General features: G+C 31.7%; 2 protein-coding genes and 1 long non-coding RNA gene across 3 annotated transcripts; all 3 read left to right on the top strand.

Moving 5' to 3' along the window:
- The first annotated feature begins 1889 nt into the window (after positions 1 to 1889).
- LOC139493198 (uncharacterized) lies at positions 1890 to 3563 on the top strand. The gene is made up of 3 exons (XR_011656944.1): positions 1890 to 2041; positions 2846 to 2938; positions 3483 to 3563. It is a non-coding gene; the product is annotated as an uncharacterized lncRNA (long non-coding RNA).
- Positions 3564 to 5042: 1479 nt separating this feature from the next.
- On the top strand, positions 5043 to 5774 carry LOC139492282 (uncharacterized). Its single transcript, XM_071280501.1, has one exon. The coding sequence runs from the start codon at positions 5043 to 5045 to the stop codon at positions 5772 to 5774; it is 732 nt and encodes a 243-aa protein (XP_071136602.1).
- A 587-nt stretch (positions 5775 to 6361) lies between these two features.
- Positions 6362 to 8158, top strand: LOC139493199 (DNA polymerase III PolC-type-like). The gene is made up of 3 exons (XM_071281399.1): positions 6362 to 6565; positions 6916 to 7038; positions 7363 to 8158. The coding sequence occupies exons 2-3, from the start codon at positions 6963 to 6965 to the stop codon at positions 8148 to 8150; spliced, it is 864 nt and encodes a 287-aa protein (XP_071137500.1). The 5' UTR covers positions 6362 to 6565; positions 6916 to 6962; the 3' UTR covers positions 8151 to 8158.
- Positions 8159 to 16146: the final 7988 nt, after the last annotated feature.

A 16146-nucleotide genomic window follows, 5' to 3' on the forward strand; every position in this document is an offset into this window, starting at 1 on the left:
TTAAAACACAACCAAAGAAGTTCTCTGTCTCAGACATAGTTTTAGAAGACCACCCTTATTTTATTTCATCATCACTGCAAACATCATCTACATTAACCAAATATCCTCCTGAAACCAACAAAAGCTATCACGAACATGACAGAGATGATTTATTTAATGAATATATTCCATCTGATCTTGTCCCCCTAGACCATTGTAGATTCCTGTGTGAATTGGAGTATTTGGCTAGTCAGCTGAAAAGCTGTATCGGGTGTAACAAACCCCTTCATTTGCACGATGCCAGGGGTGTTAGATGCTATGGCGTTTCAGGAATTTTGTATATTGTCTGCCATAGACCAATATGTGGTCGTTTAAACAAAATTAAATTAGGGAAGACACATTACCCTGGTGAAAACAAGAGAGGCATAGGTGTATTTGATGTCAACACTAAAATAGCTACAGGTTAACATGCATTTAAAAATGTTTAATTTTATGTTTATAACAGTAAGGCCAAGGGACACCAGTTCCCGTTACCAGGTTTTAATTGTAATGATATTCATTGAGCAGAACAAATCGTCCCACTTGTGAAACGTGTTAACTTAAATCCTGTCAATCATGTCAATGTTCCTTCGGCCAACTTGTCCAACTTAATGAAAAAGGCAAATGCTAGATGTATATAATTTTCATGTGATGATGTCTGCTAACTCTCCAACTTTTGTTGGCATTCAAGTCAAATAAATACTGATAGTCACTTCTTTATGCTTTATTTCAACAAAAAGAAAAGAACTACAAATTAAATATAAGAAGATGTGGTATGTTGAGCAATGATGACATCCCTTCACAGAACCCAGTATCTCGCCTAATTTATGAAGTTGAGGAACGTTTACTGCAGATTGCATGTAATATTTACCATGTTTACTGGAAGACCAGCTACGTCCATATATATATATAAGTAACATTATATTATACAAATATAAAATACAAATACAAACTTTAACCACAGACATGACAGAGTCAATATTTATTTATCTAATGTTTTCATAGATATTAATTTTATTAACTAGTGGGATGGGAACATGATAAATATACAACAGGATTGCATCTTTTTAATCAAGAAGGGCGAGTTGACAATACTTAATTCATCAGGATTAATCTATTTCTCACAAGTGGGGCGAGTTGACAGACCTTATTTCAGAGTGATTTTTACCCTTTTCATAAATGATGCAAGTTAAACAAACCATTTTCAATTCTTTTTCACAAGTGAGGCCATTTGGTAAATCTAATTTGGTCAATTCAGAAAGTGGTGCAAGTTAAAAAAATGGGGCGGTTTGCCAGTGTGATGATTCTTCATGGATTCAATATACATCCTAATGTCTAAGAGATCCCAATTTTTTTTATACATGTGTATTATATGCCATAATTTCATGGGTATGTTTGAATATAAAAAAAAGATGTGGTATGATTGGCAATAAGACAACTCTCCACAAGAGACCAAAATGACACAGATATTAACAATTATAGGTAACTGTACAGCCTTCAACAATGAGCAAAGCCTATACTGCATAGTCAGCTATAAAGGCCCTGAAATGACAATGTAAAACAATTCAAACGATAAAAGTAACAGCCTTATTTATTTAAAAAATGAACGAAAAACAAATAAGTAACACATAAACAAACAATAATGATTGAATTACAGGCTTCTGACTTGGGGCAGGCAAATACATACATGTTCACTATGCTGAATTTAATATGAATGAAAAAAGTGGGTTTATGTTTTTTAAGTGCAACTAAAAGTTGAAATGTGTCCAGATTTAAATGATTACATATAAAGTTCTCATAATCATGATACATGTAATTCATTGTATTTCAAAATATCCAGGTATGATACATTCCGGCATCGGAGGAACACAGTTGAGCAACTTTTTGTCTGTACTCAACATACATAGCATAGATTTCAAGGCATTAAAAGAGAGAGAAAATGAAACTGGAGCTGCTATAGAAGCACAAGCAGAAATATCTGAGGAAAGATACTTACAAGAAGAAATAAACCAGTCATTTACAGGTTTAACATTTAAATTAGCCAGATACAAGCTTATGTTAAACTGGACATCTGTGTTGAATTGTTACTTATTTTAAGATTTACTTGAATTTAAAATTGAATACTTAAAAAAGTTCACCTATATGTATTATAATTTTAATATGAAAATTGATAAAAAAAAAAGGAACTTCAGCATTTTTACATCTTATACAGACTTTGAAGTGAATTCAGACAAAGGTCATTAGATTTTTCAAAATGGAACGTTAACCAGTGTTTAAATTTAATTATTCACATGATTAAGAAGCCTTTACATTTTTTTTCCATGGAGAGTGTTTGGGCATGGTCCATTGACTTTGAAACTTTTGCATATCTTACATATTAAAGTTCATTTTACAGGGAACCCTTAATTGTAGGTCTATGATATTTAGTATGCAGTAGAATTATTATTGCCATATCATATTTCTAAACTATTATTGAATATTATTGTCCATATTCCTTCAGTCATGACATGGTTCAGAAATTTTACTATTTTTATGAGTTAAGTGTTATAAAATATTGCTAAATGAATTTCATTGTTTTCTTTTTCAGCAGTACATTATTTTAAACCTTTCATATTATTGTTCCCAAAATTCTTTAATAAATATTTATTTATCTAATTTACTACGGTACTGTTATTCTCATAGTCATGTTAGTTGTCTAATTTGGAAGTGACTGTTAATTACACTATAGTACAAACAGTGATCATATAACCACTATATATCTTAGCTATAGGAAAAAAAAAATTTCTCTCTTAATTATCATGATTTCAATATATGTATTTTCGTGCAGAGGAAAATGGTGACACACAAACAGGTATATCTGTATCAACCGACACATGCTGGCAGAAGAAAGGTTCTGGTAGATCCTACAATAGTTTGTCAGGTATATATGGTTTGACAAGTAATATCCTCCTTGTACAAATACTCATAAACTATTTCTATTGAATTATGTACAAAATGAAGTCAATTGAGATTCTACATCTATAAATATTCCACTGACCTGGATTTTGGATTTCATAATTATCAATAACTTAGCTAATTAATATATAATTTAAAAAATATGTGTCCATAGGAAATTTCATAGACAAAATTTTGTTTGTCGAACATAAAATTGAGATTTAAAATGGGAAAAGTATCATGTAGACAACAACATGACTAAAGAGCAAATACAGCCCAAGGCCACCTATATAATTTTTCAACACAGCAGATAGGGATTTAGCTGGTCTTCTAACCATTATCCATACTAGTTGAGTGAAAATGAAAGTACACTTAATTCTGAATCACATAAATGAACCTTGACTTGGTTGCGATAACATTACATTGGTTTGCATTTATGACAAATAGGGATTACTGTTGTTCTAACAACGACTTCCCTGTTTTCAAAAATAAGTTTATACACATGGAGATTTTTTTTTAACTATTTACAGGTGTTTCAACTTTGATAGGGACGAAAACAGGAAAAGTGGTGGATCATCGGTTAAGAATTTCCTCCTGTAAAATATGTGAAAAGGCCAAATCAAAGGAGATGATTCCAAGGATACATCAATGTAGAAAAAATTGGAGTGGATCTGCTAAGGTAGTCTCCCAAAAATACAAAACAAATATCATTATATAACACTGATGTTCAGAATTAAGTTTTCAGAAGTTCAAGAATTGCAAAATTATGACTTTGAAATAAATTATAAAAAATACAGACATTGTACACATCAAAATTAGAAGTACTGTCATTCACAAGCTCAGATGTGTATTTTGAATTATATATATAGGGATTGTCATCTTTTTATAGAAGTCGTAACTTTCATAGAGCTTAAGAATAAAGGTCAAATTTTATTTTCCTGATTTTAGCTTTTCTCCTTGTTCAGTTAAAGCCCTTTCATAATAATTGAATTTTTGATGAAATACTTATTAACTATTTAAAATAGAATTCTGTTCAAAGGGAGATAACTCACTTTTAATTTTCCCTAGTTAATTATACCAATACATATATACAAATATTTTATTGGCACAAACTCAATTACAATAATTGGCAACAGCCCATACAACTAGTATACAAATAGTAATGATGCAGCAATTAAACAATACTACATACATGTAGCATATCATTGGGCACTTTTTTAACCATGAAATTTGCACACAATCTTTCTTCTCTGTTAACTTTCACGTATCTACCTCTTTCAATTTCAAGATTTTTATACGACAGCAAAAATTGAAATTTTTTGGTCGTATATTGGTATCACGTTGGCGTCGTCGTTTGCGTCGTCGTCGTCCGAATACTTTTAGTTTTCGCACTCTTACTTTAGTAAAAGTGAATAGAAATCTATGAAATTTTAACACAAGGTTTATGAGCACAAAAGGAAGGTTGGGATTGATTCTGGGAGTTTTGGTCCCAACATTTTAGGAATTAGGGACCAAAAAGGGCCCAAATAAGCATTTTCTTGGTTTTCGCACTATAACTTTAGTTTAAGTTAATAGAAATCTATAAAATTTTGACACAAGGTTTATGACCACAAAAGGAAGGTTGGGATTGATTTTGGTAGTTTTAGTTCAAACAGTTCAGAAATTATGGGCCAAAAAAGGGCCAAAATAAGCATTATTCTTGGTTTTCGCACTATAACTTAAGTATAAGTAAATAGAAATCAATGAAATTTAAACACAAAGTTTATGACCACAAAAGGAAGGTTGGGATTGATTTTGGGAGTTGAGGTCTGAACAGTTTAGGAATTAGGGGCCAACAAGGGGCCAAAGTAAGCATTATTCTTGGTTTTCGCACCATAACTTTAGTATAAGTGAATAGAAATCTATGAAATTTAAACACAAGGTTGGGTTTGATTTTTTGAGTTACATTAAAAGATTTTAAACATAAGAAACCCAGATTATGGATACATTTCTTCATATTACTTGTCCATAGGTTGTTTTCTCTTGTTTGAATAAATATATACAAGAGAGACAATTTCTGGTATACGTTCTTGCAATTTTTTTCTTAGGGTATGGAGCCAGATATGGTGGTAGAAATGCTAAAAGGACTGGATGACAAAGACATAGTAATTTCACAGGTTGTAGGTGATGACGACTCTACTGGCTTTGACAGGGCAAAAGTATTAATGCCAAGTTCCTCAATGGTCAAAATCAGTGACAAAAACCATATAAAACACAATATAATAAAAAAAGTAAATGATTTAAAGTCAAAGCATAGAGAGTTGTCAGGGATGGTTGCAGAATCAATAGTTAAGAATGTGTCATATGTATTGGAACAGAATATTGGTAATCCTGAAGGAATTGAAAAAGGTTTTCATGCCACAGTCAACCATATGTATGGTGACCACCAATACTGCACAGAAAATTGGTGTGGATATTTGAAAAACAAACACAACTATGTCCACTCAAACCTTCCTTATGGAAAAGATTTATCTTCCGCATCACTTAAATCAGACCTAGAAAAGCTATTTATACAGCAGATGGTACCACAGTCGGACAAATTATCCCAATTAGGGTCTTCACAGGCAAATGAGAGCGTTAACAATATAATAGCTTTAAAAGCTCCAAAAACTAAACATTTTTCCTCATCTTCCAGCCTTAACTACAGAGTCAGCTCTGCTGTACTGCAAAAGAACGAGGGATATCATTACATATCAGAGGTAATAGAATTATTTAAATCCTGTATTACATTTAGTTCTAGCACACATGACCTTCATTTGAAGATATCTTCTTACAGGAGTTGATGCCTTTAATTTTTTTTCTTTGAGGAAACTAAACCTAAATTAAAGTTGATAGAGAGTACCTTTGGTTAATAAAAATAGTTCAACCAATATTATCTTAAATTATGTTAAAATGGAGGAATTTTCAATTATAAAAGTTATTGCCCTTGAAATACTTACTTTTTCAACAAATAAACATAATTAACAAGATCCACACAGATTTGTTGGCTGGGCTGAAATTGTCAACTGAACCTAAATATCTCCATACAATAATTATTTTTTCTGAATAATGATAAAATTTATCAAGATCTATACAAATTACAGAACTTTTTCAAATATCAAGTTTAGAAAAAAAAGCCATATCAAGTACAGCTAAGGCATCATTAAAATTAATTACCAATATAGTTCACACAACATTATAAGCAGTCAGCCCATCATATGATGCTTTATAATGTGCACATTATCTAAACCGTATTCATGTATACACTATATAATAATTTTGTAAGTAGTATAAAGTAATCATATGGACAAGAAACAAAATATTCTGTTTGGTGTCTTGTACTTATATTGACACATATATATGATGTGAGTATGGATTACCTTTCTTTAATTTCAGTTAAATACATCTATAGGACTATCACCAGGAAATGAGACAATACGAAGGGGTTCAAAGCTTAACCTGCAGAGATCGAAGAAGAAAGCAAAGACCCAAAGTAAGGAATGGAAGAAGAAGAGAATATTTTTGAAAAAGAAAAGAGCTAAAAGAACAGTATTGTCTGAAACGAAGGAAGGAACAACATACCAAAGTTCAATCGGTAATTTAAGAAAGATTTCAACACATATAAAAATGTTGGAATATTTACATTTTTTTATTTGCACCAAGGTGACAACTATCAACCAAAGTTAAAGCCATGTTGATATAGGCAATTATTAACAATCTATGACCTTCAACAATGAGAAAAACTCAAACATTACAGTCTGCTATGAAAGGCCTTGACCTGAAAGATATGAAAACATTTAACTACAGGGTCATTTGCATGCCACATGTGAAATACATACCTAACATTCTGGTGATAAGAGTATGAAGAAAGAAGCATTTTGAAAAAAATCTGATTCTTTTAAAATCAATATACCTTTATAGTATGAAATTTGCTTTTAAAACCAGGTTTACAGGTTGATCAGAAGAAAGAAGACATAGAAAATATACCAGATATGCCAGATGATAGCCACCAAGTTGTAACTACTGATGCACCATTAGTGGTTTTTGATTTGGAGACGACTGGTCTCAGTAAGTAGAAAGCCCAGAAATCATATCACTGGTCTGACTAAAAGGAGATATTCTCATTAGTCATATGCATTCTTTATGCTTATCTGTAGGTCAACATTGTTTTGTTAAATGATATGTCAAGATTCCCTTTTAATGAAAATCAGTCATTTTAAAATATAGTTTTGAGTAAATAAGTTTTTCAACGTAGAACTAGAACTTCTTACATTTGATTATATATTCATGACTTAATATTGCAGTTTTAAAACTTATGATGAATGAATTTTAATGCTTTAAAAGAAAATCTGAAATTAAAAACTGTTTCTTATTCTAAATTTTTTTTTTCAGGTAGATATTCAGATATTACTCAAATTGCAGCTTGCAATGTAGACAGAATATTCAGTCGTTATATTTTCCCTAACCAGCCTATATCAGCAGAAGCCTCTAGAATTACTGGATTAACTGTAGTTGGTAATAAGATGTATCACAATGGTTCATTGGTTCCGTACAAACTACCCCATGAAGGATTGACTGACTTTTTAAGTTATATATCCGAATTTAAAGACAAACCTATATTAATAGGACATAACATTAAGAGATTTGATTGCCATGTTTTATTTAATACATTGTGCTCTCTAAATATGTGGAATGATTTTTCTTCCCAAATATCTTGTTTTATAGATTCTTTGAATTTGTTTAAACAGGTTGTTCCTGGTTTAGCATCATACAGTCAGTCTTTTTTAGTTAATAACTTACTAGGACAAGAGTATGAGTCACATAATGCTGTCCATGATGCAAGATTATTGCTTAAACTAATAACTGACAAGGGAAATATTTCAAATTACCTTGATGATTTAGCTTTTTCACCAAACTATCCTGACCAGTACCACTTGCAGTTGTGCAATTTGAAAACATATTCCAAAGTAATAAAGGAAAAAGTAATTTCAAAAGCTATGGCACTGAAAGCAGCTAAATCAAATCTGAAATTATGCCATTTGAAAATGTCTATAGATAGAGGTGGTAAAATGGGGCTAATAGCATTACTGTCAGAAAAGTCAGTTAAAACAGGAGATGTCAGAGTGACAAAAAACAAGAAAATATTACAAAGAATATTTGATTACTTTGAAAAACAATGAATTTTTACTTGGCCTACTTCAACTTTCAGTACAGACATACATGTAAATGAGAATTTTTGATATAACAATGTATGAATTTGAATGTAGAATTCTTTACTTGGCCTACATCAAATATTAGTACATGTATCATAATGTTAGATATGACAATGAATGAATGCATATGTGGAGTTTTTTACTTGGCCTACATCAAATATTACTACATGTATCATAATGTTAGATATGACAATGAATGAATGCATATGTGGAGTTTTTTACTTGGCCTACATCAAATATTAGTACATGTATCATAATGTTAGATATGACAATGAATGAATGCATATGTGAAGTTTTTTACTTGGCCTACATCAAATATTACTACATGTATCATAATGTTAGATATGACAATGAATGAATGCATATGTGAAGTTTTTTACTTGGCCTACATCAAATATTAGTACATGTATCATAATGTTAGATATGACAATGAATGAATGCATATGTGAAGTTTTTTACTTGGCCTACATCAAATATTACTACATGTATCATAATGTTAGATATGACAATGAATGAATGCATATGTGGAGTTTTTTACTTGGCCTACATCAAATATTACTACATGTATCATAATGTTAGATATGACAATGAATGAATGCATATGTGGAGTTTTTTACTTGGCCTACATCAAATATTAGTACATGTATCATAATGTTAGATATGACAATGAATGAATGCATATGTGGAGTTTTTTACTTGGCCTGCATCAAATATTACTACATGTATCATAATGTTAGATATGACAATGAATGAATGCATATGTGAAGTTTTTTACTTGGCCTACATCAAATATTAGTACATGTATCATAATGTTAGATATGACAATGTATGAATGTGTATACATGAAGAATTGTTTTACTTGGCCTACATCAAATATTAGTAAATGTATCATAATGTTAGATATGACAATGTATGAATGTGTATACATGAAGAATTTTTTTATTTGGCCTACATCAAATATTAGTAAATGTATCATAATGTTAGATATGACCATGTATGAATGCGTATACATGAAGAATTCTGTACTTGGCCTACATCAATTATAAGTACATGTATGACAATGTTCGATATGATTTTATAAGACAGGGGATATGATTTTTTTTTAATTGGACTGCATTACTAAGAGATGATGATAAAAGACAGATTAGATATGATTTTTTTTAATTGGACTGCATTACTAAGAGATGATGATAAAAGACAGATTAGATATGATTTTTTTTAATTGGACTGCATTACTAAGAGATGATGATAAAAGACAGATTAGATATGATTTTTTTTTAATTGGACTGCATTACTAAGAGATGATGATAAAAGACAGATTAGATATGATTTTTTTTAATTGGACTGCATTACTAAGAGATGATGATAAAAGACAGATTAGATATGATTTTTTTTTAATTGGACTGCATTACTAAGAGATGATGATAAAAGACAGATTAGATATGATTTTTTTTTAATTGGACTGCATTACTAAGAGATGATGATAAAAGACAGATTAGATATGATTTTTTTTAATTGGACTGCATTACTAAGAGATGATGATAAAAGACAGATTAGATATGATTTTTTTTTAATTGGACTACATTACTAAGAGATGATGATAAAAGACAGATTAGATATGATTTTTTTTTAATTGGACTGCATTACTAAGAGATGATGATAAAAGACAGATTAGATATGATTTTTTTTAAATTGGACTGCATTACTAAGAGATGATGATAAAAGACAGATTAGATATGATTTTTTTTTAATTGGACTGCATTACTAAGAGATGATGATAAAAGACAGATTAGATATGATTTTTTTTTAATTGGACTGCATTACTAAGAGATGATGATAAAAGACAGATTAGATATGATTTTTTTTTAATTGGACTGCATTACTAAGAGATGATGATAAAAGACAGATTATATATGATTTTTTTTTAATTGGACTGCATTACTAAGAGATGATGATAAAAGACAGATTAGATATGATTTTTTTTTGATTGGACTGCATTACTAAGAGATGATGATAAAAGACAGATTAGATATGATTTTTTTTTAATTGGACTGCATTACTAAGAGATGATGATAAAAGACAGATTAGATATGATTTTTTTTTCTCTTAGTTATTTGTTTATGTAACACAATGTTAGAGAAGATTGATAAAAAAAAGTGTATGTCGAGTTTTTTTACTTTGCCTACATCAGTCATAAATACTAAATACTTGCATGACGAGGCAGATATGATGATATAAGACAGTGGATATGAGATAATTCTTTTGCTTGGCCTACATCAATTATTTGGTTATATATAGGACAATATATGTACTATGGATAGTTATATAAGACTGTGTATATAATATTTTTATCTAATTTAGCCTGTAATTAATTGCCTGTCCATTGGCATTGTAGAATGTTGATATCAATTATTTCATTTGGCCTATATATGTCCAGGTCTGAATTGTTAAAATGATTATAAAACTTATTTTTAAAATATTGTGAAATGTGTTAAGTAGATTTCTAACATGTATTTGATGCTGTTTAAAATATTTAACTGGCTGGAGAAAATGTATACTGGTACATAAATAGATAATTTTGTTTATTCTATACACAAACATGAATTTTTAAGGATTTTTTTTTTGGTTATAAATGATAAAGAATATAATAGCACTACATACAGTGACTTTCAGTCTCGGTACAGGATAATTAAAACAAATTTAATTCTCACACGACCTTTTAAGAAATAACTTATTCCAACTTTAACTGTTAATACATTGAATCATCATTGTCAGTTCTTTTTCTTGTAAATTGGAATTATATGCAGGTGTTTAATTTTTCAGCTACTAGTCTTTTTGTTTGGGCTTGGTAAATTTTTTAATGTAATATGACATTTACATGCTTTATCCAACATTGACAACTTACTTGTAGCATTTTTATAATGTTTAATTCATAAAAAAATGCTACAGAACCATATACATTTTTTATTTTTATGTTTGTAGTTATAACATTGAGTACTAACAGTCTGTTGTCTACTTGGTCATATTTGTGTTGGACTACACCTGTGTTTATAGTACTGACAATAAAAAAGAAATTATCATTCTTTTTGCCTTATTCTATATTTTCTTAATTCTTTAAAACAAGAGTGCAGACACACAAGTCAAGGTCAGATGAATCCCACCAGGCATACATGTACAGCTTAAAATCCTTCATACAACAAATAAAGTTGACCTATTGCTTTACTGTTTAAGAAAAAACAGACCAAAAAACACAAAAACTTAACACTCAGCAATGAAACATGAAAATGAGGCCAAGGTCAAATACAACCTGTGAGAATGACAGTACATATTACAAACATTCCATACAACAAATATAGTAAATCTATTGCAGTATAAAAAAAAACCAGACCAAAACACAAAAACTGAACTATAACCATTGAACCATGAAATTGAGGTCAAGGTCAGATAACACCTTTCATTTATTCATGTACACCTTACAGTTTTTCCATAGACCGGAAATAGTACTAGACCTATTTGATAATGTATCTGAGATATGGACTTGACCAATAAAACTTAACCTTGTTCACAGATCCATGAAATGAGGTCGAGGTCAAGTGAAAACTATGTGACAGACATGAGGACCTTGCAAAGCTACGCATATTCCAAATATAGTTACTCACAATAAAAGTAATTAACATTACAAATATCATAACTTTTTTTCAAGTAGTCACTGAACCATGAAAATGAGGTCAAGGACAATGGACAGACGGAAACTTAAAATCATGAAGACTGGAGTATCTATATACAAAGTATGAAGTATCCACCTTCTAAAAATTTAGATATAAAGCTTTTAAGAAGTTATCTTATGCCGCTGCGGTCTTTGGATCACTACCCCTATGGCATGCTTTCTGCCACAAAAGTCGCAGGCTCGACAAAAAACACTTTACTCCAAATAATACATAATTTGTCTGCTCTGGTTGTATATAACACAACCTGTCAGTTTTCAACCTTCACACAAATATATGTGCAGTTATTTACACTTAGAAATATAAGTTACAGGACATGTTGGAATAGCTTGATGAGACAGCAACCAAGCAACACAAATATACAACAAAGATATAGAACCTATACCTGGAAATATACCAGTGCATCTAAATGTAAATGTTCGACATAACAAAATTGATAATAATCATAATCATAAAAACTAGTATTTATACCCATATTTGTTTTCATTTATGGCGAACAAAATACTCAATTTGTTTTATTTTAACAATTTGATACATCTGAAGCCTGTATTTAAATTTGAACCATCATTTCTATTATTGTGCAGTATATATATAATAAGATGTGGTATGATTTTCAATTAGAATATGTAACCAGAGAGCATGATTCTACACAATGCTGAATTGGGAACCTTGCAGAAAAATGTGAAAATGAGGAGTTGTGGAATGATTGCCAATGAGACAACTATCCACCATGTAAGCAATTCTACATTCAAAATCGATTTCTCCCCATGGACTCAAACCCAAGACCTCTGTGACAAAAGTCAGTCTTTGTTTTTTAGTTTCCTAAGCTCAACGGCCTACGGATAACTAAGTATATTCAAATAAAGGAAAAAATCCTGTCATATAGACAACTCTCATAGAGGTTATCAATAAAGGTCATAATTAGCATTCAACAATGAGCCAAATCCATGTGGCATAATCAGTTATATAGGGCCGAAATATAACAATTTATACGAAAAATAAAGCAGCTGATATATATAAATTTTTCAACTAAACCAAAAAAATCTAATGCAGAAAATCATCAAATTTCATAGAATCGCGTTTTCTGGTTTTTATATTTTTTTGTTTACATAGAAACAACAGGGGGCATGACCCTTTTCGGGACTTTGGGATCGGGTGTTTTTAAACTCAGAATTTCGGGATTGATCCTTTCGGGATCCGGGATTTTTTTTTCGAATTTTAGGATTTAAATTTCTTTGAATTCGGGACCTCGGGATTTCATGTTTTTAAGCCCAGGATTTCGGGATCAGGACTAGTCTGACCCCACCCCACCCCCCTTAACAAAGCATTAATACAGATATATTTCCTCGATAGTGCATTTATTTTATTGTTTTTTAGAACTCCTTAAAAAAAATCCTTCCAGGCCTGATGTAACGGCATTTTCAATTGAGTATTTTCATTTTGCATGTTAATATAGGGACAAAATTACCAACTTAAATGTGATTGTTTCATTTGTTTCCATGGCAACCGTTTGTTATTAGTGTTTTTTAAAGTCTATACTCTTGCACCTTCACATAACTGATAAAACATTAATAAAATTCCATCATTTGAGCCTGTAACTATCCCTTAATTGAATATTTTCAAGAAATATCAGTAAAGTTTCCATGGAAACCGAAATAAAATGATATTTTTCTTTCTTATATGCACGGTGACCTATATTTTTTTTCGTGTTTTTTTAAAGCTTATGGTATCAGCACTTCATCTCTAAAATATATCAAATTTCTATCATTTGTTTTTTAATGAAAATATGACTTGAAGCATAGAAGGTGACTAATTTCCCTATATATCTATACAAAATAAGCCGAAATTTATGGTTTTTTGAAGTTCACGTAATTTTCTTATATGGCCGGTGACCCCCCATTTTTTTTTATATTTTCACTATTTACCTTGTAGGGATCAACTGTGCAAAGTTTTGGAAAAATCTATCATTTTTATTTTAGACACCTATACCACCTTAAAACATACTTACACCAGAGATTTGTTACCCTCATATTCAACGGTAGCACTATAAAGCTATTCATTATAGCAGCGTCTTTTATCCCTAGCCAAACAGAATTGCCGAGGTAGTGGGTTTGAAAGTGGGTGATCCTAATGCGTATTTGATCGAATTTGGCTTTATTTCCATATTTCGGACGAAATTTCGGCATTTAAGAATGCTTATCCCAGAAATTCTTTGCCCTCAAATTGTAGTACTGTCCAATACACCTTATCGCTATTCCCGGCTGACCCGTCCGCTTGAACTCTTGACGTCAACAACAATCACTTTTCCATTGTGGCGTCAGACATTTTGTTTTATGACGTCAAAATTTTACGGGAACCTGTGTGATTTCCAGCAATGGCGGACACATAGCGATAAGGTGTATAGCTATAAATTAGGACAGCCGCCATACTCCATTATGCCTAGCTATAAAGAACTGCCCAGACAATGGGTCGGAAAGAGGGTGTCCCAATGCGTATTTGATCGAATATGGCTTTATTTCCATATTTCGGACGAAATTTCGGCCTTTAAGAATGCCGCAAGTTACCCCAGAATTTCACCACCCTACCGCTATGGTACTATCTAATAGCTATTCAGTAGACGGTAGAGCAGAGTCTATAATCAAATTTTCTAATTTGACTGTTTTTCGTGTTACAGGCGAATTTTTCTGCCTGTAAAAATGCTTACCCCAGAATTTCTTTATCCTCCCGCTGTAGTTCCATCCAATAGCTATTCAGTAGAGCAGAGTCTATAATCCCTAGCCATACAGAACTGCTGAGGCAATGCTTTGGAAAGTGGGTGAGTGACCCAGTTTCAAATAGAAGTTGTATTGTCGGTATACCATGAAAAATTTCAATTCACATCAAAATTCTATTTTTCTAGTCAATGGTTAACAGATGCGGATTTAGGGAGCAGGGCCCCTCCTTTCTTTGAGAAAAAAATTTGGGTGATTATATAGGGAATCACTGAAGCGGGACCCCTCTTAGGCAGCCAGTGGGCCCCCACTTATGAAAACTTCTAGATCTGCCACTGGTTAATATGAGTTGTGAAAATCTCCAATAAAGGTTAAATATGCGTTAATCCGAATTACATCCTAGACTACATAAATCTTTTTTTCGAATCAAAAACTATAGCTGAGATTTTAAAGAAAAATAAAATTGTCGCTCAAGTAGTTTTCCAAACGCAATTGCAGGATAGCTTTTTATAAAGAGATTTGCAGTATGAGAATTGCTGGATAGCTTGCATGACACTAGTCCTATTAGACCAAGGGAATCAACAAGACCTTGTTATGCTTTACAAGATGATTGTGGAACTAACCGAACAAGTCAAAATCTTTTAGTTACTACAGAAGCTCAAACATTGAAGAACGACAAGAAACAAAATCGAAGGTTTTAATATCAAACTAAGCAGTACCACAATGAAACAAAGAAAGAAGGGGTCGGAAGGGTCCTGATCTCGAAATCCCGGGCTAAAAACTTAACATGAAATCCCGAGGTCCCGAATTTAAAAAAAAAAAAATCCCCGACATCCCGAAATTTGAAAAAAGAAATCCCGGATCCAGAAAGAATCAATCCCCAATTCCGGAGCTGAAAAACACCCGATCCCGACGTCCCGACGTCCCGAAACAGGTCCTGCACACCCCCCCAAAAGAAACACTCGTTCTATACAAAAATTATAATAGATTTGGAACCACTTGGATAGTATTCTTATAAAGAAAGTTACGGGGTCCCCGTGAATTACATGCAGTTGGAGTATAAGTATTGCTGCTCTGCTTTCAAACCTGCTCTGCGTAAATATAAAAAAAGAAGATGTTGTTGCCAATGAGACAACTGTAAGAGACCAAAATGACACAGAAATTTTAAAACAACTATAGGTCACCGTACTGCGTAACCATGCAAATACAGATATACCAAATTACTGATAAAGGCGCTCATTCTGACTGGGTGGATATGTCCCAGACCATATGAGTATTTGGACCGTATGCGTACGGTCCGGACCGTATACGTATACTCGTACGGTCCGACCATACGCGTACGGTCGGACCGTATGAGTATACGCGTACGGTCCAGTACGAGCTGACCATACATGTTATTTGATCATATGGGTTAAATTGAAACAAGCATTTATCACAACCTTTATTTTTAGTTTTACAAATTGTTATTGATAATTTATTACAATGATAGATAGAATGAACAAACGAACATTTGAAATTAAGTATTTG

The sequence above is a fragment of the Mytilus edulis genome, chromosome 10, assembly GCF_963676685.1.
Source record: "Mytilus edulis chromosome 10, xbMytEdul2.2, whole genome shotgun sequence".
NCBI lineage: Eukaryota > Metazoa > Mollusca > Bivalvia > Mytilida > Mytilidae > Mytilus > Mytilus edulis.

Excerpts from the sequence above, each read along its gene's own strand:
- LOC139492282 (XM_071280501.1), top strand. The coding sequence starts at position 5,043 with ATGGAGCCAGATATGGTGGTAGAAATGCTAAAAGGACTGGATGACAAA.
- LOC139493199 (XM_071281399.1), top strand. The coding sequence starts at position 6,963 with ATGCCAGATGATAGCCACCAAGTTGTAACTACTGATGCACCATTAGTG. Across the intron at positions 7,039-7,362 it reads TTTGGAGACGACTGGTCTCA|GTAGATATTCAGATATTACT; the intron begins GTAAGTAGAAAG and ends TTTTTTTTTCAG.